The sequence below is a fragment of the Dipodomys spectabilis genome, unplaced genomic scaffold, assembly GCF_019054845.1.
Source record: "Dipodomys spectabilis isolate Male_0828 unplaced genomic scaffold, ASM1905484v1 ptg000215l, whole genome shotgun sequence".
Taxonomy (NCBI): domain Eukaryota; kingdom Metazoa; phylum Chordata; class Mammalia; order Rodentia; family Heteromyidae; genus Dipodomys; species Dipodomys spectabilis.
In genome coordinates this window covers 8,059,106-8,082,032 of record NW_024870892.1, presented here as the reverse complement: position 1 = coordinate 8,082,032, position 22,927 = coordinate 8,059,106, and the positions used below count along the sequence as shown (strand labels likewise).

The window sequence follows — 22,927 nt, the reverse complement described above, 5'->3', positions numbered from 1 at the left end:
CTGAACTGCAATCCTCAGATCTCAACATTCTAAATAGCTAAGATTATAGGTATGACCCACCAGCGCCCACCAGATTTATTGTCTTAAATTTCAAAACAATTTTCCAATACTAAATCACAGTAGCAATCAGTTAAGATTTTCTCAGTATTACATTCTGGCCACTGGGGAAGCAGCTAGGCAGAGTGAAGGAGGTAAGCTCTACATACTGCCCAAGCTGCATGCCTCCAGTCTGAGTACCAGGTATACACCTGGCAGTTGGCACATGGAGATGTGTGGTGAGGGGTTGTAGTGTGGGGTGTAGATCCCACACTAAAGCTCCAAGTGCTTCTTATGACCCAAGATTACTTCTGATCTATTGGTGTAACTTTTTTTTTCTGTCAGTACTAGGGCTTCTGAACTCAAGAACCTCAAACTCTTGTTCAGCATTTTTCTACTCATGGCTGGTGCCACACTTCTACTTTTGGCTTTTTGCTGCTCAACTGGAGACAAGAGTCTCAGATTGTCTGCCCGACTGTGTTTGAATGGTGATTCTCAGATCTCAGCCTCAGCTAGGAATATAGGCATGCTTGGCTTTGGAGGGGTTGGAATTCAGGGCCTTACACTTACTTGATAGCTACACAGGTCACATCCCTAGCCACTAGATGCATTAATAAATAACTAAATATGTATTATATATATGTATATATAATATATACATATGAACTAAATAGTAGTATACAAGGGTTTCAATCCCAAAAATAAGGTTATGAGCACAATGTATCTTGGTCAATGAATGCATTTGTTCTTACAGGGCTTGGATATGAAGTACTCATTTATATGGAAATACACTGGCTGCGAAGGGTTTTTTGCTTTTATTTATTTTTGTCAGTCGTGTGGCTTGTATTCTGGGCCTGAGCGCTGTCCCTCAGCTCCTCAGCTCAAGGCTAGCGCTCTACCACTTGAGCTACAGCACTGCTTCCAGCTTTCTGGTGGTTTATTGGAGATAAGAGTTTCACGGACTTTCCTACCCAGGTTGGCTTTGAACCACGATCCTCAGATCCTCAGATCTCAGCCTCGTGAGTAGCTAGGATTACAGGTGCACCGGCACCGGCTGTGAAGGGTTTTGTGTAGTGTGAGTAGAAAATTTATCTAGAAGGGAGCTGTGGCTCTCAACTTTCAAGTCATGTGGTCAGGGGTATCAAGCTTCTGAGCTGTTTCCTGTTTGTTTGTAAACAAGGACAATGATTTCACAGGATCACTCTAACTCTGAAAGACATCTACCTGAGGAAGAGGCTTGGGCGAGCAGATGTTTGACAAGACCAGCTCTCCTTCCTATTGGGTTTTAAGTATCTCCTTGGGGAGAGCACGAGCATCTGGCAGAATACATGTGGGCATGTTACCAAGACTTCTAGAATTAAGCTTTTAGGATCCCAGGGCTTGAGAGAGAAGCTGCTCATTTCAAACATGTCTAGATGGCTTTCAGACAGCAACACTGCATACGTAAATGATTAAAAGGGACAGTATGTTGAGGGCTGGTGGCTCAAATCTGTGATCCTAGATACTTAGCAGGCTGAGCTCTGAGGATCAGAGTTCAAAGCAAACCCAGGCAGGACAGTCTGTGAGGCTCTAATCTCTACTAAACTACCAAAACGGAAGCAGAGCTGTGGCTCAAATGGTAAAATGCAAGCCTTGAGCAAAATCAGCTCAGGAACAGTGCCCAGGCCCTGAGTTTAAGCCCAAAGAGCTGAGTACTTATGTGTGTGGACGTACTCACGCGCGTGCAATCTCTCACTCTTAAGAACACTCTTAAGAGTCTCTGCCTAGACAATGTGGATGATTTGTTTGCTCTCTACACGGAGTAAGCAGGGAGAACCAGACACGTGCCAGTGCATGTCCACAAGTGTGAAGCTCATGGCCCATCAGGTGGGTCAGATGCACAGGATGATAAGACAGTAAAGAAGTAAGTCCATGCTGAGAGCTGCCGCTTGCCAGTGGGTAGCATGCAGCCCTGGGCACCTACCTCTCCTAGGACACTCTGGTCTGCAGGACACTCCTGTGCCTTAGCAGTAAACATTCTTTCTTGCTTTCAGAAGGTCTGGCTATCTTGTGGTCCTCCTGACTTAGCCTCCTTACTGAAGGGATTTCAAGCATGGTCCACCACACCTTGCTTCACCATTTTTCCATCAATGTTTAGAGTATTAGAAATCATTTTAGCAATTTGTTTTATGGAAATAACAAATATCCTTGCATTGCTAAGTGCAATGTTTCCCAAGTCTCATGAGTTACAGATTAGTGTTCAGTTTAATTCACCTGAGATTAGGAAAACATACCTTTCTGGAGAATTGCGGTTAGATGTTCTCCTAGTAGCTGTTTCTCCACACAAGCAATCAGTGGTTTCCTGTAAAGGCAGAACAGAACAAGTGTCAGCAAAACCAGAGTCTGGTTGGCTGGCAGAGGTGAGCAAGTTAAATCTGGTACAGTCAGCCTGCAACCAGGCAGAGCGCAGGCCAATGAGCAAGCTTTTCCTCACACAAACAGGCAGCAGCATCTTCCGCCAGCAGTTCTAAATCCATGAGTGATGAGCAACATGCACAGGTCCACAAGTGGGCCCAGGTCTGACAGGTGGGGTTCAAGAAGGCAGAAGCTGGGCTGGCTGGCAGGCATATTTGCTCTCTTCCTCAGACGGGGGCTTCTGGCTATGACCCCAATCATGTGGTACTTCCTGTCACTTGATGAGGCAAGTCTGGTGTCCTAAGGAATGCACAGGGGAATTTGGTCTGACCTCTGCACTAGTCATGATGCTGGCTTGGCAGCCTGGCTGTTCCTGGGAAGTGGCACCTTTGAGCCAGTGCTCAGGAGTTCGGGAGTTTGCCATGGTGACCATCTTCTTAGAGCTCAGATGCTGGCCTCACTTCCATCTTCCCACCTCAGTTTGCTTTCTTGTCTTGACATTGCTTCTGTTGTCACCTTCCACAACGTGGCAGGGAACGGCAGGTGAAGACTCTATAGACCCAACCCACCATCATCTTCTTGTGACTTCACCTGTCCTTAACTAACCCTCTGGTGACTTCTGCAGTCCTTCCCTCTGCCTGTTCATTTTTTCCCTTATCTTGCTGAGCAGGGTCCTACTTGTGGTGGACACTTGTCTGAGGTCTGAGGCATAAGCCTGTTAAACAACAGAGCACTTGCAAATCTGCCATGTTCACTAGGTGTAGAAATCTTCTTGGCTTGTTTATTGTCCACAATTCAATTTTTGTTTTCTGGTTCTTTTCAGAAGATTAGGGGCATCTCCTTATTCTCCCAAGAGCTACTAGTCCAGGGAATCGTCCTAATCTTTTATGTCAAAGCTTATGAGGAAATTTTTTTACGTTCCAACTTAAATATCACAGTAGCCTATAAAGACAGAGCTGTCGTTTCACATTCCACTCCACACATGGACAATGAGTTCAGAGAGGAGACTGACTTGTCCATGGCGATGGGTCATGAGTGGAACCGGGTCCTCTGGGGAGCAGTTGGGCACTTCCGCACTGTCTTCTAAGGGCTACGTCCCTTTTTTCTTCCACCACGAAAAGGAAGCGTGACAATGCACCTCACCCAAAGCAATCCTGTCCTCACCTAGCTTGGCTTTGGGCTGGACACCCAGGACCATAGTTCCTGCACATGGTATGTGTGAACACAACTTCACCTGTGAAACATGCTGTTTTTATATTCTTGGTGTTTCTTCCATGATCTGGTCCCTCTTCTTCCTCTTGCCTGTCCGCCATCAAGGGCTCAGCTCCACCCAGCCATCACATTGCTTCTGTCCCTTCTAGCCCATGACTGGGTCTCCATCCCTTCTTCTCATCATAGCAGGACACTGCTCTGGCAGAAATACATGACCTCTCCTGTTTTACTTCCCTAGTGACTCATCAACCTCAGGTCTTATTTCTAAAGCCAGAAATGGAGATGTGGCTCAAGTGGTAGAGAATAAGCCTTGAAAGAGCGAAGAGACAGGCCCTGAGTTCAGGCCCAAACACCAACTGCCTCATCAACATCCCACCTTGTCACTGTCAACACGCAATGCCTGCTGGAATCAGTTTCTGGAAAACTCATGCAGCACTTATGGGAGAAGTGTGATTTGTAAGCACAGAGCAAGGACAAATGGTAAGCAGGCAACTTTAAGAGCGAGAACACTGTGAAGGTAGTATTAGATAAATGAACAGAGACACCACTGACTTCAACAGCAAGCTGGGTAAACACAGGCAAAACGCACTTACTGTGTGCTGTGGTCCAAGTAAGTGATCACACGGTCTCCTTCCTCTTCCAGACGCTTACTCACATGGTTAAGGTATTCTGGAACCTTCCAAAGAAGAGATTTAACACATCAGTAGCAAGATTTCTGGACTGTGGACATGGCTCAAGTGGTAGAGTGACTGCCTAGAATGTATAAGGCTCTGAGTTCAAATCCCTGCTTTGCCAACAAATAGATTCTCTGAAATTCTTTTCTTCGTGAAATACCAATAACAGTAATTTTTAAAAAGCAGAGTGTATGAGAAACCTGAAAGACAAGTGGGGACAGGCGGATTGAGAGTATGTGAGAAAAGCATAGTGGGAGGCTGAGGCTCCACCTTGTTCCCTGCTTACCACAAAGCATAGGGGATGCCACAGGCAGCCTTTCACTAAGGCCCACAACAGGTTTAAGCCCCAGTGCCCACTGCCATGCCCAGACCAGGCTTAAGGCTGTCTGCAGAGGACACCTATCTATGTGGCTGCAGAGGCCTCCAAGTGCACCCTGCAGGTCCAGGAGTGAACGGATCCTTTGCCCCTGACAGTCATGATGTCCCTAGCAGATGTGAAACCTCTCTAACAGAGAATCCAGAGCCATGGTCAGGGTCTGCCCTGCTGTCCCTTGGCCTGCCTCTAGACTGGGTTTTCCTATGTAGCAGAGGCTATCAGATGACCACTGGCTATCAGTTTGCTATTCATACTGCGCAGGCTTTCTCACATGGATGAAAATGCAAAGAGACCACTCTGCTGTCTCACCTCTCTCTCTTGCATTAATCTTTGGCCTTCTGCAGCATACAAACAATTAGTCTCTTCCAAAAATTTCAGTTCAAACGAATCTTTATATACCTGAAAAACGAGCAGTTATTAATCAGTGTCAGCTGAGTGGGCAGGTGGCAACACATACTCCCCAGCTTCTTGTGCCTACCACACAGCCTTGGCTTTTATGTGTATTTCTCTTCAGCTTATCACCTGATTTTTACCTTCATTTTTGGTGTGTTTTCCATGACAAAGTTATCACTTCTAGGTTGTCATGTTTACCAATCTTTCCTTTTTGTGGCTCCTGACCACTCCCTCCTCAAAGGGTAATGAAAGTCCCATCTGTATAGCTAATACTTGTTAGTCCACCATTCCCACCTGCACCTCCCATGGGCACTGAATGTGGCCCCAAGGGGTGTCTCACTTGGAGATCCGAGAGCATGCTCAGCAGGCTCCGCAGCAGGCTCCGGTCCACAGCCTCACCACTCCTCTCCCGCTCGATTAGCAGCAGGATCCCATCGATGGTCTTACTCTGTACCATTCTGTCACTGATGATATGGTTCCTGAATAGCTCCAGCCCCATGTCCCTGTGCAGACAGCAATAGAGAATCGGGCTTTAGTTTTGCCTCTTCCCAAACCCAGCTGTGTTATGGCATTATCCAAAACAAATGCTACTAGCTGCTAATTCTCTACACCCAGATGTTGAAGAGTCTTCTTTAAATATTCTTATTTTGAGCCAGTCCAGGATGCTTCACACTGCCACCCTAAAGACTGTTTTTCTGGGAGGTCAGGCCAACTAGTGCCCAAGGAAATCGTAAGATATCCACATCACATAGGCACTTGAGAGACCACAACTGTACAGACCACGGGCTCCACACTGGGGGAACATGCTCCACACCCACTCTTGCACCTGTCATTACCAGAACTTCTCCTTGGACTCCTGAACTCTCTTGTAATTTGTCCTTTCTCAGAGCGATCTGAAATCTGCGAGTTCACCAAGCTTACTCAGCTCACAGTCTGAAAATTTTGGGAAGGTAATTCAGCAGCCAGAGCTACCTTCCACGAACCCTGTCTGATAAGGAGCTCTGTACTGTGCTGGCACCACTCTGCTGGGCCAAGGGCCATTCACCAGAGAGAAGGAATACAAGGCTCTACTGAGCCAGATGCTCACCAGAGAGAAGGGAGCATGGAGTTCTGCAGGACATATGTGCGGTCCAGAAACAGGAAAATACTTCTGATCATGATCTGAGGATCAGAAAGAAAAATTATTTATTCACTTATTTAACAAACTATTCAAGATTACTTTTGGACTACCTTTTGCTACCTGTCTTGAATTTGGCTTTTTTTTAATATGGAAAGAAACCATGCACCAAGACACTCATTTTTGTCTGAACTTTTCTTCCCTAGCATTTGATTTTCATTTCTTTAAAACAGCTCTGACTGTGGAGTTTAAAGCATTCAAGTCTAGAGGATCTCTTTGGAATTTTCTGATTGATGTTGAGTCTTTTAGACCTGGGAGTGGTGCCACCTTTCTAGAACTTATCTCAAGGCTTTTCGGCACCTGTATACACTTGACTCTGATGCCAGCTGAGCAAGGAGAATGTGGACAGTGAGCCGTTCTGTGTGGAACTGAGCAAAGGTCTACTGTGTGGTAAGATTTGTGGACATGTAAACACCTTCCCCAGCAGATGTTAACATTTCTTAGACCTAACAGGCATGTACCCCAGAAGAGAGACATTCAATGCCTCCTGCTAACCTCTTTTAGAAAACAAGAGTATGGTTTACTTGTAAAGCTCTGCATATTTTGGTTTCCCTCATTTAGGTCACTAAGAGCCAGGGCATACTAAAAATTTACATGAGTGAAATCCAGAGTCAACACATCTGTGCGGTCTAAGATTTGTCATGCAGCTGCAACAAAGAACTGGTTCTCAGAGCAATGTTTGAGAGCTTAGTTTATCATCCCTACATATCAAAACCAAACGCTGATCTGGAGCTGGCACTGGCCAACACCCCTGTCCTGAGCCTGTTACAAGAGCTCAACTTCCCATTCAGATCCACTGATCAACTCTGCTGTTCACTGCTCTGTGCTTTTACAGCACCAAGGAGAACCTCTACTTCTCAGGTTGGGACCTGCACATGCCTTCCTGAGGCTATGAGGGAGGCAGGAGGCAGCTTTGTGGGGCTGAAAGCAGGCAGGACCTCAGAGATTCTAAGTACTTTCCCTCTGGCCAGAGGAGAGGCTTGAGACTCCAAAAGGCAAAGTGCAAGTGTGCAAGAAGAGAGCAGGCGCCGCAGAGGCTCTGCCCTGGCTGAGTGCAGGGACACACGTCACATATAGTAAGCACTGACAGAAATCCTCAGACCTACCATTTGTCTGCAGTGATCTTGCCAGCACGTGTTAATCTTCTTTAGAAATAAAACACTGTCTAGTGAATCTGTGCAGACCTGCTAAGGAAACTTCAATAAAGCATAAGCTCATGCAATTGTGCAACAGTGGACTTAGCTCCTTCCTCCACCAAACATCAAATTCTAGCAATCAGAATACTAACGACCATGCATCTGAATGAAGTCCTATTTCTAAACAAATGGTATCTGGAGGTCTGAGAGGCACCAGGGAGTAGCCTCATCCCTTCACCATATGAAGACGCAATGAAACAATCTCATCTAAGAACAGATGCAGAATCTGCTAGTGCTGTGACTTGGACTTCCAGCCTACAGACTGTGGAAATAATGTCTGTGGTTTATAAGCCACCCAATGGCCTGTGACCAGCAGTTCTCATTCATGTAACTCATAGCCTGTATTACTTCTGTGCTGCCCGAGCTCTCTCTCCCTTCACTGGAACCTCCCCACCCACATTACCTTCAAGTCCCATTCAGACCCTGCCAGCTGAAACAAGGAGCCGGGAGAAATAGCACCAGGCGCCACTCCACAAATGGAATAGGATGAGCTAGCTCCTCGAGTTTGTGCCTGGCTGGGAAATCAGGAAGCAAGGTATTAATAGGAACGAGTAGCTGGCAGCTGAGGGATAGAATGACCAAGATTTACTTCTAGTGCAATGAAAACTTTCTGTAACACTAACATGAAGTTACTTCATGGCCAAACTATACATCTTCAGCTAGACTTATTTATCTGTCCTTAAAGGCCAAACAGAACAGATTCCCTAAAGCAAGGACCTCTCACAGGCCCTCTTATTTGATCTCACCAGGCTCACTACAGCTGTCTGGATGCAAAGAGCTGGATGTGCTGGGCTATAGCCTGTCTGCCACTTGCCAGCGTTGACACAGGTTGTGTCAAAGAGCTTATGTACAACAGGACTCCAACACCCAGAGCTCACGTGAAGAAACACAGAAACCCTCAAAGGGAGAAGAAACTGGATCAAGTGTGGTATGCTCAGGACAGACAGTTCTTACATCAACCAGAGGGGCCCAAGGGGGGCCAGGGGTGCTAGCTAGGCTCCTAGGAGGGAAGAAAGCTCAGGGAGACTGTAGGAGCCAAGGGTGCCTCTACTGCCAGTGATCTTTCCATTTTATTTCCTTCGTCAAGGAGCCCACAAAGAAATTCAGAAACGACCCTTCAGAGGAGTCTGTGAAAGTGTGAGGTTCCCATTTATACTACACAAACAATCTGAAAAAGGCAAACCAGAAGCCATCACAATCATTTAGCAAGGTGTGAGTGATACCTCATAAAAGGTCAGATGGCTTAAGAGTCATCTGACTCTAAGCATTGAACAACAGCCATAGTGGGAGATCTGGCAGGTTCCCAGAGTCCTCATGGAACACTTCTGCTGTGTGAAGAGTTACGGGTCCATGGTGAGACCTAGGAGGTTCCTAGAACCCACCGTGGCCTGCTTCAGCAGAGTGAAGAGTCACGGGCCTCAGGATGAAGACCTCGCAGTTGCCAAATCCTTGACAGGATTAACTGACACCAGTCAATCTAACACTACCTTGCATCTTGGGTGTTACAAATCCCCACACCAGAGCTGTACTTGGTGCATCACCTGCTTAGACGTAAAATGTGGAGTGCCTATTAAATAAGTGACACTCCCATAGCAGAATGCTGCAAAGTCCCAGGAAAAAGTACTGAACAGTGAACTAGTATCACACAGTGCAACCTTCCCTACATTCCACTCTTAGAGTTTAAATCAACCCAAGACTGGCAACAGTGAACCATTCTAGATGCCAAGACTCACAAGCAGTGGGAGACACTGTCAGTTTATCCTAAAACAGAACCCAGCAGCGACTCACCTCACCTCAGAGATGAGCCAGTCCTCTCAAAGGACTTACATGGCCTACAGGGGAGGTAGGCCTTCTAGAGCAGAAATAATGTTCATGTCAAGTGGCAAAAAACCCTAGCCATCCAGATAATGATTATTATTTTTTTCAGTTGTGGGGCTTGAACTCAAGAGCCTAGGCACTGTCTCTCAGCTTTTTTGCTCCAGGCTTGCACTCTACCACACCGAGCCACAGTTCCACTTCTAGTTTTCTGGTGGTTAATTAGAGACAAGAGGCTCATAGACTTTCCTACTTGGGCTGGTTCTGAAGCACGGTCCTCAGATCTCAGCCTCCTGAGTGGCTAGAATTGTAGGCATAAGCCATCAGTACCTGGTAAAATGGCTAATTTTCTTTTCTTTTTTTTTAAAGAAAGAAAGGCAAACCCACATGATGTACACTAGGCTGGAAGTGTGTCAGGCCAGTGCCCACATTCTGAACACACTGGCCAATCAATTCAGATGCTAGCCTGGCGTAGGCCTCCTTGTGAAAATCATCACACGACATAATATCCATCCACTTCTGGCTGTGTAATTAACATGCCTCTCACTAGTCACCGTAGTGCACAAAGACAAAAATCCACGATTTGCTGCGGCTGAGCCCCAGCACTTCCTGGGACTACTGGCCAGCTATGTGTCAAGGGTCATTTCTTCCCCAGGAAACAGCTTGGTATGGGTACAATGCTGCAAGATGTAGGACAAGTCACAAGACACAGGCCTGCTCATCCCAGCAAGTACTCTGGACATGCTGTTGTGCATCTGGTGAGATGAGCAGTATCTCTACCAGAAGTCCAGCCATGGCTAGGCATACAATGATGAGGACCCACCCAGTGGAACCTATGGGCAGAGGCTTCTGTGGGGTTCCATGTTCTCCCTCTTGCTGACTTCTAGGAATAGCAGGTGAAACTCAGCACTGCCTGGGGGGGTTAGGAGAAGGGCTGCTATGCTGTATAGTGCAAGTTTTGTCAGTTGTATTTATAGGTTTAGACTAGGCCAGCTGGTATGTCATCTATGAAGAACCCCCATCCTGTACCATCTTGAAAGGGGCAGGAGGTGCAGAATTTACCAGATGCAGGCATTGGCCCAAGAAGTGATAGTGCTGTCCATCTGAGTCCCAGAGTCCTTTCTGTCTTGATGGCTCCACCCCATCATCTCTGGCCTCAACACTGGCACACTCTTAACAGCAGGCAGCATGCTTGTGGGAGGCAAAGACCCATGACTGGGCTTCCTGTGGAGCTGTCCCTGCCAAGGGTTAAAATCTATCTTATTATTCTGCCAAAGTGATTTTCTCAGAAAAATTTAATTTTGTTGGATTCTCTTTTTTTTTTTTTTTGGGTCCGGTCGTGGAGCCTGAACTCTGGGCCTGGGCGCTGTCCCTCAGCTCTTCAGCTCAAGGCTACTGCTCTACCACTTGAGCCACAGGGCCACTTCCGGCTTTTTTCTTTTTGCTTATGTGGTGCTGAGGAATCGAACCCAGGGCCTCATGCATGCAAGGCAAGCGCTCTACCACTGAGCCACCTTCCCAGCCCTTTTGTTGGATTCTTGCTTAGAAAATCTGTAGTTAATATCAAATCTTCAGTCAAGGCCAACTCCTCAATGACACACATAAAGCCAAATCTTCAACTTGGATTCTACCAGTCTCCAAATTCTGGGCAAGACAAATTGCTCAAGGTTCTCTAAGATACGGATCTTGCCACAACACATTGCTGGCAAGCTAAGCTGTATGTTCTTCAAGGTGCAATTCAGTATTTCACTCTCTGGGAGACTTGCCTAATTTCTGCCTGCAGCTCACAGCCCAGTGTGTCTGAACTGATGCCTTGCCACTAAGGATATCTGATATGCTAGTCTTCTGTCATAGCATCATAGAGCTACTCCAACAGTCTGCTCTGCTTGAAAGGGTAGTAATCAGGCATGGCAGTCATTTTTCTATTACCTGGGCCAAGATCTTAAGACAGGAAAACAAGATCTCGCTGAGTAAGTTGGGTCAAGATTTCAGTCCATGAAGGGTGGGATTGCAGGAAGATAATTCAAGTGGGTCATTAAAAAGCGGTTTTCAAGCCAACTAGATTAGAGCAAAATAACACTTTGATGGAGGCTAGCATCCTGGAATGCTGTGGATGAACTCAAACACAGACCAGGCTTCTGCAGCTTCAAACTACAACAGGGTTCCCAAATGGGACAAAGGCCCAACACCTCATACATGTCTCCTATGTTAGGTGAAAACTTATAGGGTCCAGAAGGACTTATGGCTGTGTCTCTCTATTATGTCCTTGCTGTCTTTAGAGTGTAGCTTTGCCAAAAAACTTCAGAAGTAGGATGATGACAAGAAAAGCATACTCAGTCAGAAGAACACCAAAAAGGGGCAAGCTCCAGCCACCTCATTTTGCAAACAAAGAAGGTAGCCAAGAAAAGCAGTCACAGTACATTTTTTGCAAAGATGGAAGAAGCTCTTCTGATGCCCAATTGATAGGACTTGGCAGCCGTGGCAATGTGGAGGACAGGCACCAGGCTGAGGACGGATTAAAGTATGTCAGGAACAGGCCAGACAAGATTTAAAGTGCTCAAGGACTTCCCTATGGACATTAGCCCCAGATGGTGTGGTAGCAATCCTAAGATGCCCTCTGCCAGTCCTGAGAGGGCGCCTTGAATAAGTCTCTCTCCCCAGCTGTAAGGAACACCTAGACTGAGTGTCACTACTAGAGACTTGGTCACTGCAGATTGTGCGGGTGGAGTAGGTGCTGCAAGAAGCCCCATGACAGTGATATGGGAAGCTTCTTGGGCTAAGTGATCCCACTACAGCCAGAAAGAAAGTAGGCACCAGGCAGGCGCCGGTGGCTCATGCCTTTAATACTAGCTACTCAGGAGGCTGAGATCTGAGGATCATGGTTCAAAGCCAGCCTGGACAGGAAGTCCGTGAAACTCTTGTCTCCAATTAAACACCAGAAAACCAGAAGTGGTGCTGTGGCTCAAGCAGTAGAGTGCTCACCTTGAGCTAAAGAGCTGAGGGACAGAGCCCAGGCCCAGAGTTCAAGCCCCATAACTGACCAAAAAAAAGTAGGGACCTTGTACCTACAGTGCCATAGAAAAGAAATCTGCTACTCACCTGTGACCCACCCTCAGGGAAGGACCATGGACCATCAGACCCTAAGCAAAGAAGCAGCTGAACTGTGCCTGACTCCTGACAAGACACACCAGGAGTGGATGGAGATATGGGGTGGGGGAGGGGGACTCTAAGCTTTCACATTTGCAAAAATTTGTTACAGTTTAAAAACCTAATACAGGTTTTTTTCCCCCCCAAAACAAAGGACAATTCCAATCTTTACCAAATAGTCCAACAATTAAAGGAATGTTGACCTCCTATTCATATCAGCAAGTAATCTAAATGCTAAGGATTTCACTTAAAAAAAAAAAAATCAATGCTAAAAACAACAACAACAAAAAAAACCACACTTGGGCTGGGATACAGTTCAGCGGCAAAATGCTTGCCTATCAAATGCAACCTCCTGGGTTTAAGCCCCAGCAACAAAAAAAAGACAAAAACACAAATTTTTAAAAATGCTATCACATATGAAATTGAACCTTTTTGTTCTATAAATAAAAGCTGTGGTTTTAATGTTAAGGACACTGGCCCTTTTCCTTCTATAGTTTAGGTTTAAGAAACTTAGGTAGTGAACAGAAACTACATGAGCCACACAAAGGATATTCTCTGAACGGTAGGATTTGTGCTTGAACGTGGTCTTCGCAGACCTGGCGTAGCTGCTTGTAGAGTGTTGGGGAGACTTTGTGAGAGCAAAGATTTTCAACAGCCTAAAATGAAAGAAAAAAAATGAATTACACCCAACACAAACAAATGAGTTCCTTGAAGAATTCTGTACCCATCTCCCCAACCCCCCAAGTGCTGACCAGAGGGGCTTCAACTCTGGGTCTGAGAGCTGTTCCTGAAAAATTTTTTTTTTCTCAAGGTTAGTGCTCTACCACTTGAGCCACAACTCCACTTGTTTTTGTTGTTGTTTTTTTTTTTTGGGGGGGGGGGGATAATTGGAGAGAAGAGTCTCAAGGATTTCCTGCATGGGCTGGCTTTGAACCATGATCCTCAGTTTTCAGCCTCCTCAGTAGCTAGGATTAAAAGTGTGAGCCATGGGTACCTGTATAATATTTAATCTCCTCCACCTCCAGCACATTGGTCATCTGTGAACAAGCCCAGAACTCCAGGTACAATTAGGCATGTGCACTGACTGCTGGGTACAGTAAGTTTGGTAGGATGGCAGGAATGAATCAGTAAGGATCTCAGGCCTGATGGCATACCACCCTGGAGCCCAGAAAACAGGGGCAAAAGGACCTTTAAGTTCAACAGTCACAGGACATCACTACAGGTTTGGATCCTACAGATGTTTCTAGAAACTCCACTCCAATTCTCTATTCTGAGTAGGGAGTATAAGTTTATCCTGGTAATTACAATGGCAAACAGCAGTTCAAGTTTCTTTTCCCCAGGTGGGGATTGGGGAGGAAGGGACAGCTCTCTTCACTCTAATGGTCAGGGATTCTGCTGTGGTAAGAGGGAAAAGATATAGATTCCTGAGTGCATAGGCCAAGATGGATTTATTCTTGTTGATTTGCTGAAGGCTACATATGTAAATTCACTGAAATTTTGTCTCAATGAACCTTTCGAGGCAATTTTTTGTTCCTCAAAGTATTTGTCCATATGAAAAAAATAATGCATGTACATTCTAATAAAACTTTGTTTAAATCTCATTTACATGGCAAAAGTCTGAATTTAATGTAATATTATCATAAATAGAAATAAATTTTCTTCTGTCTAATATTTTTTTTTTTTGTCGGTCGTAGGGCCTGAACTCTGGGCTTGGGTGCTGTCCCTCAGCTCTTCAGCTCGACTTGAGCCTCAGTGCCAATTCTGGCATTTTCTGTTTATGTGGTGCTGCAGAATCCAACACAGTGCCTCATGCATGCAAGGCAAGCACTCTAACACTGAGCCACCTTCCCAGCCCTTATGACTAGTTTTGAACCACTTAAAAAGTATGCCAACAGACAAAATGGCAATAATTTAGAGAATTTATAGGATCTTTTCCTAGGAAAAAATGTAAGTTAAAGCTGTATCTATACTAATTCTATCAATTAACACGGCACGCACCTAAGTTACATAAGCACCGTGATTACTACACCAAGAAGAACATGTACACAGTTACAAGAATATAAAAAAAGTGTAAAACTATTTTCAACATTACCATGTATTTTCTAACGACTTTATGTTGTCAGTATAACAAAAAACACACTTTCCCTATACATTTTATCTTAGCAAGAAATAAAGGATTCCTTGTCTCCTCCTTAGTCTTCTATTTCCTTTCTCAAACTACTTTTTTTTTTTTTTTTGCTTACTGCTGGTACCTACCACTTGAGCCAAACCTCCAGTTCTTTTTGCTGAATAATTAGGGATAACAGTCTCATGGATGTGTCAGTTTATACTGGCACTGAACCTCAAATTTTCAGATCTCAGCTCCGCGTAGCTAGGATTACAGCTTCCTCTACCCAATTACTGAACCATGTCTCAGTTTTGAGTCCAAGAGGTGGTAACTCTTGTTCTCCTTAACATCTAGATACCTCACAACAAAGGCTTGCTCCAGCTCTTAGTCATTAGTGAATCCTAAAAACCTGGTTCTTAAAAAGTACATGAAACAGTGCTAGGAAGGTAGCTCAATGGTAGAGTGCTTACCTTGCATGCATGAGGCCTTGGGTTCAATTCCTCAGCACCACATAAGCATAAAAAGCCAGAAGTGGTGCTATGGCTCAAAAGGTAGATAGCTAGCCTTGAGCTGAAAAGCTGAGGGACAGTGCCCAGGCCCAGAATTCAGGCAGGCTCACAACCGACCAGAAAAAAGTAAATATAACATGAGGAAATGTATTTTCTTTGACTACTATCAAGGTAATCTTTGTGCTGCCTACCTTTCTTGATACAGCAGTTTGGGAGGACCATTTTCTGAGAGACTCAATTCCAGAGCCCAGTCAGGGTTCTAGTATGACGACACACTTTAGGAAATGTGCTGAGTCAGAAGACCCCCAAGGCAGGCAGCAGTTCTGAAGCATCTTGTACTATCCAGACACAGCCTTGCATGGAGTCTTCTTTCTGCAACCCACCTTTTTGAGATTTTTGCCTTACTCTAAGATCCCCCTAGGGACGGGATGTGCTGATCCAGCCAAGAGCATGCACTTCAGGCCATGTGCTGTCAATCATTCTACAGAAGTGGGATCTAGCTAATAACCAGAGGCGGGCAGGTGGACAGGGGTGGGGGTGGTGGTAGGGGGCTGTAACAGCTCTGGTTCTCCTTGTGCTATAGGAAAACTCTGCTCACAGGTTCTTGCAGCAGGACGCTCTCCGAGCAGGTCACACCACGATGATGCACCCATGTTTAAGTGCTCAAAATACATATGGTGGTATCCAATGTCACCTAAACATGCACACTGCTGCTGAAAACATTTCAAAACCTGAACAATCGCTCCCATCCAGAGTGATTTGAAACACCAAAAGTCAAAGCCCCTACTACATGAAGGCCCAGCTGACTACCAAAAAACACTCGGTGGGCAGAAATGGCAAGGCACAGCCACAGCAACGTGGGACTGAAAGCACCTCCTCCACAAACACAACCCTGTTCTGAGCAGGCCTGGCACACCATTTCCACCAGGACCCGTCTGCCCCATGGGGAAGAAATGAAAACAGAGCATGCTCCCTCCAGGTGCTTGCCTCGAAAAGTAAATGACAACACAGAAAGAAATCAGGATTCAAACAGGAACGACCGGAAACTAATGTCTCCTGGGAAGAGGGAGAGAGGTAGTAAATATGTCCACACCAAGCTCAGAAGTGGACTAGAACCTTAGTTCCTGTGTATCTGTCAGGGTACACAGTGTTAGTTTTGTTAAGTATTGAATTCAACAAATGTGTTTCTATTAATATGTTGCTTTCTCGGGGCTGGGAAGGTGGCTCAGTGGTAGGGCACTTGCCTTGCATGCATGAGGCCCTGGGTTTGACTCCTCAGTACAACATAAGAAAAAAGCCAGAAGTAGCCCTGTGGCTCAAGTGGTAGAGCGCTAGCCTTGAGCTGAAGAGCTGAGGGACAGCGCCCAGGCCCTGAGTTCAGGCCCCACAACTGGACCCCCCCCCCCAAAAGAAAGAAAAAAAAATATGTTGCTTTCTCAATTCACCTATCAATGGGTAAATTTGTCACCATTTTTCTGGGATTTTTCACAGCATTGTTTTTTGTCATTTCTTTTTTGGTGCTAGTCCTAGGGCTTGAACTCGGAGCCTAGGCACTGTGTCCTTGAGCTTTTTTGCTCAAGGCTAGCACTCTACCACTTGAGCTATAGCTCCACTTCCAGCTTTTTGCTGGTTAACTGGGGGTAAAAGTCTTGGACTTTCCTGCATAGGCTGGCTTTAAACCACAATCCTCAGATTTCAGCTTCCTGAGTAGCTAGGATGACAACTGTGAACCACTGGTGCCTGGCTTCACATCAGATTTAACTATTCCACCAATACAATGAATGCTTGACTGTACAACCTAGGTCCTTCGCTGAAGTGACCTCTTTGAGAGACAGTGCAGTCTGTACCCAGACAACAGCTTGGCTCTTCTCAGAAGCCAAGCCTCCCAGAGGGAATTTCCGGTCTGAAACTATGCACTGCATTTTCCTCTGGCAGACTCTGGAAGTACAGTCTTTAGCTTCCTGTTGGCCATTAGGCTGACAAGAGGCTGAGATGCACAGGTGTGCTTTCTCATTTGAGTAGTTATTACACTAAACTCGGTCTTCTTTACAACACTTTCCTGCATGGCAGGCTACTGTAAAGGGTGATGAGTGTGTGGAGACTTCCTCCCCACCTCACCATGACCACACAGAAATAAAGTAGCAAACAAGGTTCAGGAGACCTCTACGAGAAGGAAACTCAGGCAGCAGGCTCCAAGGCCTAGACAGGTAATGAAGAGTTCTGAAAACCTTTAAAACTTTCATAAGAACCAGTATTTCCACAAGGTCTCCAGCAAGGAATAGACACCATTCTTAAGCAAATGCTGGGACTTGGTTCTGGAGCAGCAGGTGGGATGCATGGCCCAGTGGGGGTCAGTATCACAAATCCACTTTCCTTTCTGTTTGGACCCACCTCTTCTAGAGACCAAAGCAGCTCTAGTGCAGTGCTCTCTGCAGAGCCTGGTGATGGTTGGGATAGAAGCACTCTCCTTGGGAAGAAAGCAGTGACTGTACCAGGGGCATGCCTATTCCTCAGGGGGACACCCAGGTGCTCCAGAGACATTATGATTTGTCACTGCATGGGAGGTAGGGCAAAGTATTTTCTCCATTTTGGGGGAAAATGATGAAGCACCTGATACCAAATGATGAAATCTACAGGCCAAAACAAACAATACTAAGCCTTAGCCAGGAGATATGCTTTACTAAACTAAAAACCTGACTGTTTAGGTACTGGGAGTGATTCTTCCTTTTCTGGTCAAAATGAAGTAAAAGGACTAAATGAATGCTTCTGCTTGGAAAAAAAAAAACAAACAAGCAAGCAAAAAAAAGGTATGAAGTAGTAGTTTTTAGGGACCAGACTCTGGGGCAAAAAACACAGTGATCTCTGGGAGATGGGGATGGAAAGGCCCCAGCTGCTCTGGCCTCATGAGTGCTTCATGCAGCCATGCACAGGGTTTCCAAGCTTTGTGCATTGCTGAGTAAACCAGTAAGGCAAGTGGTGAAAAGAGATGTGGCCAGAGGACCCTGGAAATAAAAGAGCTCTCCAGGGACCAAGCATTCAGTAGCACATGACCAACACGTGGCAAGCATGTGGTAAAGAAACTACAAACACCAGAGAATGAATCATCCAGGAGGTTGGACCTAACAGTATCCATGGCTCACATAGGGTATTTAGGATGGTCTGGCCCCAGTGGTGGGGATAATCAGCCTTGTACACAATACTGCTCTGGCCTGGTCTAACATAATCTAAAAGCAAAAGACCACACAGTCTCCAATTTAAATGTCTTCAAAACAGAAGTAAAAAATACTTTTAGGAATATAAACGTATCTAACACACGGGCTAAAGTTCAAGATGTCCATTATCTAATCAAAGATTACCAGACCCAAAAGAAATAGGAAAATAATACCTGTATGGGGAGAAGAAAAAAAAACCATGTCAGTCAAAACTAATACAGCACCACAGATGAATGGATCCAAAAATTGTGGTATCTATACACAATGGAGTATTATGCAGCCATTAGAAATGACAAAATAATGGCATTTGCAGGGAAATGGATGGAGCTAGAAGAAATCTTGTTGAGCGAGGTAAGCCAAGAGCAAAGAGACAAACGGTACATGATCTCCCTGATAAGTGGATGTTAAATCCAAAATGTTAGGTGATATGACAAAATTAACAGGACTTAAGAAACAAAACTTCCACTCATCTGGTCGAACCACTACTAAATATCCCCATGCTGCTGATCACATGTATGGTGTATATGTGTACACAGTTATATGTTATAGACCGCAATAGACAATTTGCTCCAGGAAAGTTAGAATGAGCTTGTGACTTTAAATGAGCATCATTATTCCACAATATTGTGAAATTTGGGAAATTATGTAATCACTTAATCACAATTAAAAAAAAAGAACCTCAGGGAAGGTAGGGAGAGAAGGGTTAGTAGGGGGAAAACAATGGAGAGGGTAACAATGCTCAATATGAAATGTACTCATTACCTTACTCATGTAACTGTAACCCTCTGTATAGTATCTGTACAATAAAAAATTAAAAAAAAACTAATACAGAATTAGCAAACCAGGACAACCAACAGTTATAACAAAGGAAGTCCATGTGTTTAAAAGTTGAACAGACACAAAGAACTTCAAGACTCAGATTGAGCAGTAAAGAGAAAGACTTCAGCAGGTAACAGTAACAGTGATTAGGATGTGGTAGAGGGCTCAAACCCTGAAGACAAGAGGGAGTTGTACACAAGGACAGAAACTGGAAGAAAGGAAGCTACTGGACATTCCATTTTTTGTGGGTTAAGAAAACTTACTGTGTGTTTTAAGCTTTCCCACAAGGAAACCAAGTGGCTTCAGAAATATCTGAGGTTGGCAAGAAAGCAGGACAAGGTCAATATGCTTAAAAAAAAAAAGTGGTATTCCTACATAAAAGAACCAGAAAACGTAACTCAAAATATTATTGTCAAGTATGTGAAATGATTAAGAAAAATTTCACAAAAGATGCATAAGCTCTTTACCCTGAAAAAAGAAAGAAATGAAGACCTAAGTAAACAGAGAGCTAACCCTAGAACTGATTAGCAGATTCAAGTATGCTAAAACCCAAATTCTCTACACCGCTAGAGATTCTTCCACATCAGTCCTCAAACCCCTAGCTGTCTTCCTGGTAAGTACTGGCAAACAAGTTTGAAGATTCATATAAACGTATGATGGAGCAACAGTGCCAACGAGCTTCAGAGAAGGATGGAGCTGAGGAGCAGACACACCCATTTTTACATGGACAGCTGATTTTTGACAAGGAATCAAAGGCAATTAGGATTCAGGCGGATGGGCTTTCAATCAATGGTGTGAACGCTGGACATTCACGGGGAAAAACACTGCACTTCACACATCACAGAATGTAAACCCCCTCTACATGCTTCACAAACCCACATGTAAAACTTACAGCTCCAAAATGTGTACAAGGAACACAGAACAAAACTTTTGTGAACTTAAGAGTTAGATTTTAAAGACCTCTTAGGCGTGCTTTTAGTATAACTCATAAAAGTTAATAGACTAGACTTCAGAATTTGAAACTTCTGCTCTTCAAGGACATAGTTAAAAGAATTAAGAGACAAGCCACACACTGGAAGAATTATTTGTAAGGCTGATAGAGGACTTGTATCCAGCATACTTAACTCACTACTCAATAATGAGAAGAACTTGATAAAACAAAAACAAAAACAAAAAAAAAGAACAGGCAGTGGTGATAGTGTAGTAATTGTGGTAGTGTAGCAGCTGCGATCATCTTGGCACTTGGGAAGTGGTGGCAGGAGGACTTGAGGCTAGCTAGCCTGAACTTCATGTGAGTTAAAGGATAGCCTGGGCTAGCTACAGAGTAACCCTGTCTTACTAGCAACTCAAAAAGTAAAAATATAATTAAAAACTGAAAAAAAGCACAAAAGATTTGAATGGATACCTCATTAAAGATGTATAAAAAAGCAAATACATGAAGAACTGCTTACTATCAGTAAGAAAATGCAAGTTAAAGCCACACTGAAAACCCACTAAACACCTACTAGAACAGCTAAAATTAAAAAGACAACACCAAATGTTGACAATAGAGAACGATTGAAGTCTCATACAATGCTGCTAGAGATGCAAAATGGTGTGAACACTTTAAAAAACACAATATTGTTATAATTAAGCATACAGTTTCTGTACAGACTAAGTAATGTGTAGATATTTTCCTGAGAGGACTGAGGATATATGTCCACTCAAAGATTTACCAATGCTCTTGGCACCTGTATTTATAACCTCAAGCCAGACACACAAATGTCTGTTAACCAATGAATAGATATATACTATCATGGTAAGTCACAAGAGATATATATCATCGTGGTAAGTCACAAGACCCTCAGTAGTAAAAAGAAACAAGTGACTATCTCAGTATGTATCTATTTCAAAAGCACTATCCTAAAAACCATATACAAAAAAAAAATTGGTAAAATGCAGTTCCACTTAGAAACTATAAAAGATCAAAATATCTACCCAAAGCCTATCAGTGGTGGCTGGGGCGGGACTTAGGAGAGGGGACTGACTGCAATGTGCTCAGACCCCTATGTGGGTGATGGAAATCCTCCAGACCGTGGTGCAGGGAACACACCTGAACTCACCTGTTAAAACCTACTGGAGCACATACTACAGGCAAATTATGCCTCGAATAATGCGGATGTTAAAGACAACTCACACACTCAGACAAAAAGTGGACGTGTACATACCAAACTGACCTTAGGTGAAACCTGTGGGACCACCTTGGGACAGAGCAAGTAAGCCATTCCCATTCTGGGAATGGGATCCAAGCGTAAACAGAAAATTTCAGTACGCCTCGTATACACCCCATTTACGTGGCTGGCAGGTAATTTTAGCACACCTGTTTTTGTCTGAGATCAGGCCAAAATTCGGGGGTGGAATTTTCCACGTGAGGTCTCGCGTTTGCGTTCACAAAGTTTTAACTCTTGGTTCATCTCGGCCTGTCGGATTAGGGATGGTGTACTCAGGGATACACAGTTCCACACCCTACAGCGCCACTGGGCGCCACTGGGAATCCTGAGGGCCGTTACCCAACACGCACAGAACGGGCTCCTTCCTGGATAAGCAAACGCCTGACACCACGAGAACTGCTCTCGGAAGCACTCCCGCAGCAAGATGTCCTCCTCGCCTCACCCCCCCCCCTCCGGCCCACTCCACCCGCCTTCCGCCGGACGGCTCGCTGCGGAGAAAACCCGTGCGCGTTCCTTCCCTCGGGGGGGAGGGGGGGCGGGAAGCCGCGAACCGCGACCGGGCGGCCGGGAGAGTTCGCGGCTGGCCCGCGGCGGGCCGTGCTATGCGGGGAGGCCGGCGCTGGGCGCGGGGCCTAGGCCCGAGGCCGTGGCCCGCCGCCACCCGCAGCCCGCCGCCCGTCGCCTCCCGCCGCCGCCCACCTGGTAGAGCTCCTCCAGGTTGTATTTGATGGACGTGCTGCCCTGGATGGCACGGACCGCCTCGTGCAGCTTCCGCCACGTGTCCTGAGTGTAGTTGTCCGGCAGCCGCGGCCTGTCTGTGGGGAGATGGGGTCAGCGGCGGGGCGGCCCGGCCCGGCACAGGGCGCGTGGCCGGCGCCCGGCAGGGGCAGCGGGGGACACGAGGCCCGGCCCGGGGAGGGGGGCGCGGACCCCGAGGCGCCGACACTAGGCGGCCCGGGCGGCCCCGTCTCAGCGCGCGCTCCGCCGGCCCCTGCCCGCCCGCCCGCCCGCCCGCCCGCCCGCCCGCCCGCGGCGGCGCGCACCCACCTCGGAAGTTCTTGATGACCAGCTTCCTGGAGCCGCCCGCGCCCCCCGGCTTGGCGGGGCCCCCCGCCAGCGCCGCGGGCTTGGTAAGGCCGTTGGTGCGGCCCACGAGTGCCGAGACGCTGCCCTTCCGCGGGCCCTCGTCCGCCATGGCTGGGCCGGACGCCGCCCCGCCCCGCGCCGCCCGGCTCCTCCTCCTCCGCCTCCCGCCCGGCGCCCGTCCGAGTGCGCCCGGCTCCTCCTCCGCCTCCCGCCCGGCGCCCGTCCGTGCGCGCCAAGCTCCTCCTCCGCTCGGGCGCCCCGTCCGTGCGCGCCGCCCCCCGCGCGCCCGACGCCCAACGGCCGCCGCGCGCACGGCGCCGCCCCCGTGCGTGCGCGCCGGTCTCCCCGGGGCGCACGCGCGGGAGCGCGCACGGCGACCCCGCCCCCAGGCCCGAGGCGCTCAGGCGCGCGGCGGGCCCCTCCCGCGGGGAAGCCAGGGACGAGGGCGTCTCGTCTGTTCTCCTGCCGCACGGCCGCCCGGGGGCGCCTCACGGGGCGGCCGCGGCGGCTGCTCCGGGGGGCGGGGTCCAGACGCGCGCGGGGGGGCGGGGCGCGGGCTGCTCG

At 46.6% G+C, this 22,927-nt stretch overlaps 1 protein-coding gene across 1 annotated transcript in view; it reads right to left on the bottom strand.

Annotated features, from left to right (window-relative positions):
• The window catches only part of Cul4a (cullin 4A), a 38,813-nt gene extending 16,204 nt beyond the window's left edge, over positions 1–22,609 (bottom strand). The window contains exons 1-9 of the mRNA XM_042696968.1: positions 22,325–22,609; positions 21,977–22,092; positions 12,973–13,076; positions 7,369–7,438; positions 6,173–6,246; positions 5,426–5,588; positions 5,002–5,091; positions 4,236–4,318; positions 2,310–2,377 (exon numbers count right to left, since the gene is read on the bottom strand). Of these exons, the coding sequence (XP_042552902.1) occupies positions 2,310–2,377; positions 4,236–4,318; positions 5,002–5,091; positions 5,426–5,588; positions 6,173–6,246; positions 7,369–7,438; positions 12,973–13,076; positions 21,977–22,092; positions 22,325–22,472 (916 nt within the window). The 5' untranslated portion in view covers positions 22,473–22,609. The remainder of the gene's footprint in view (positions 1–2,309; positions 2,378–4,235; positions 4,319–5,001; positions 5,092–5,425; positions 5,589–6,172; positions 6,247–7,368; positions 7,439–12,972; positions 13,077–21,976; positions 22,093–22,324) is intronic.
• Between the last annotated feature and the right edge of the window lie 318 nt (positions 22,610–22,927).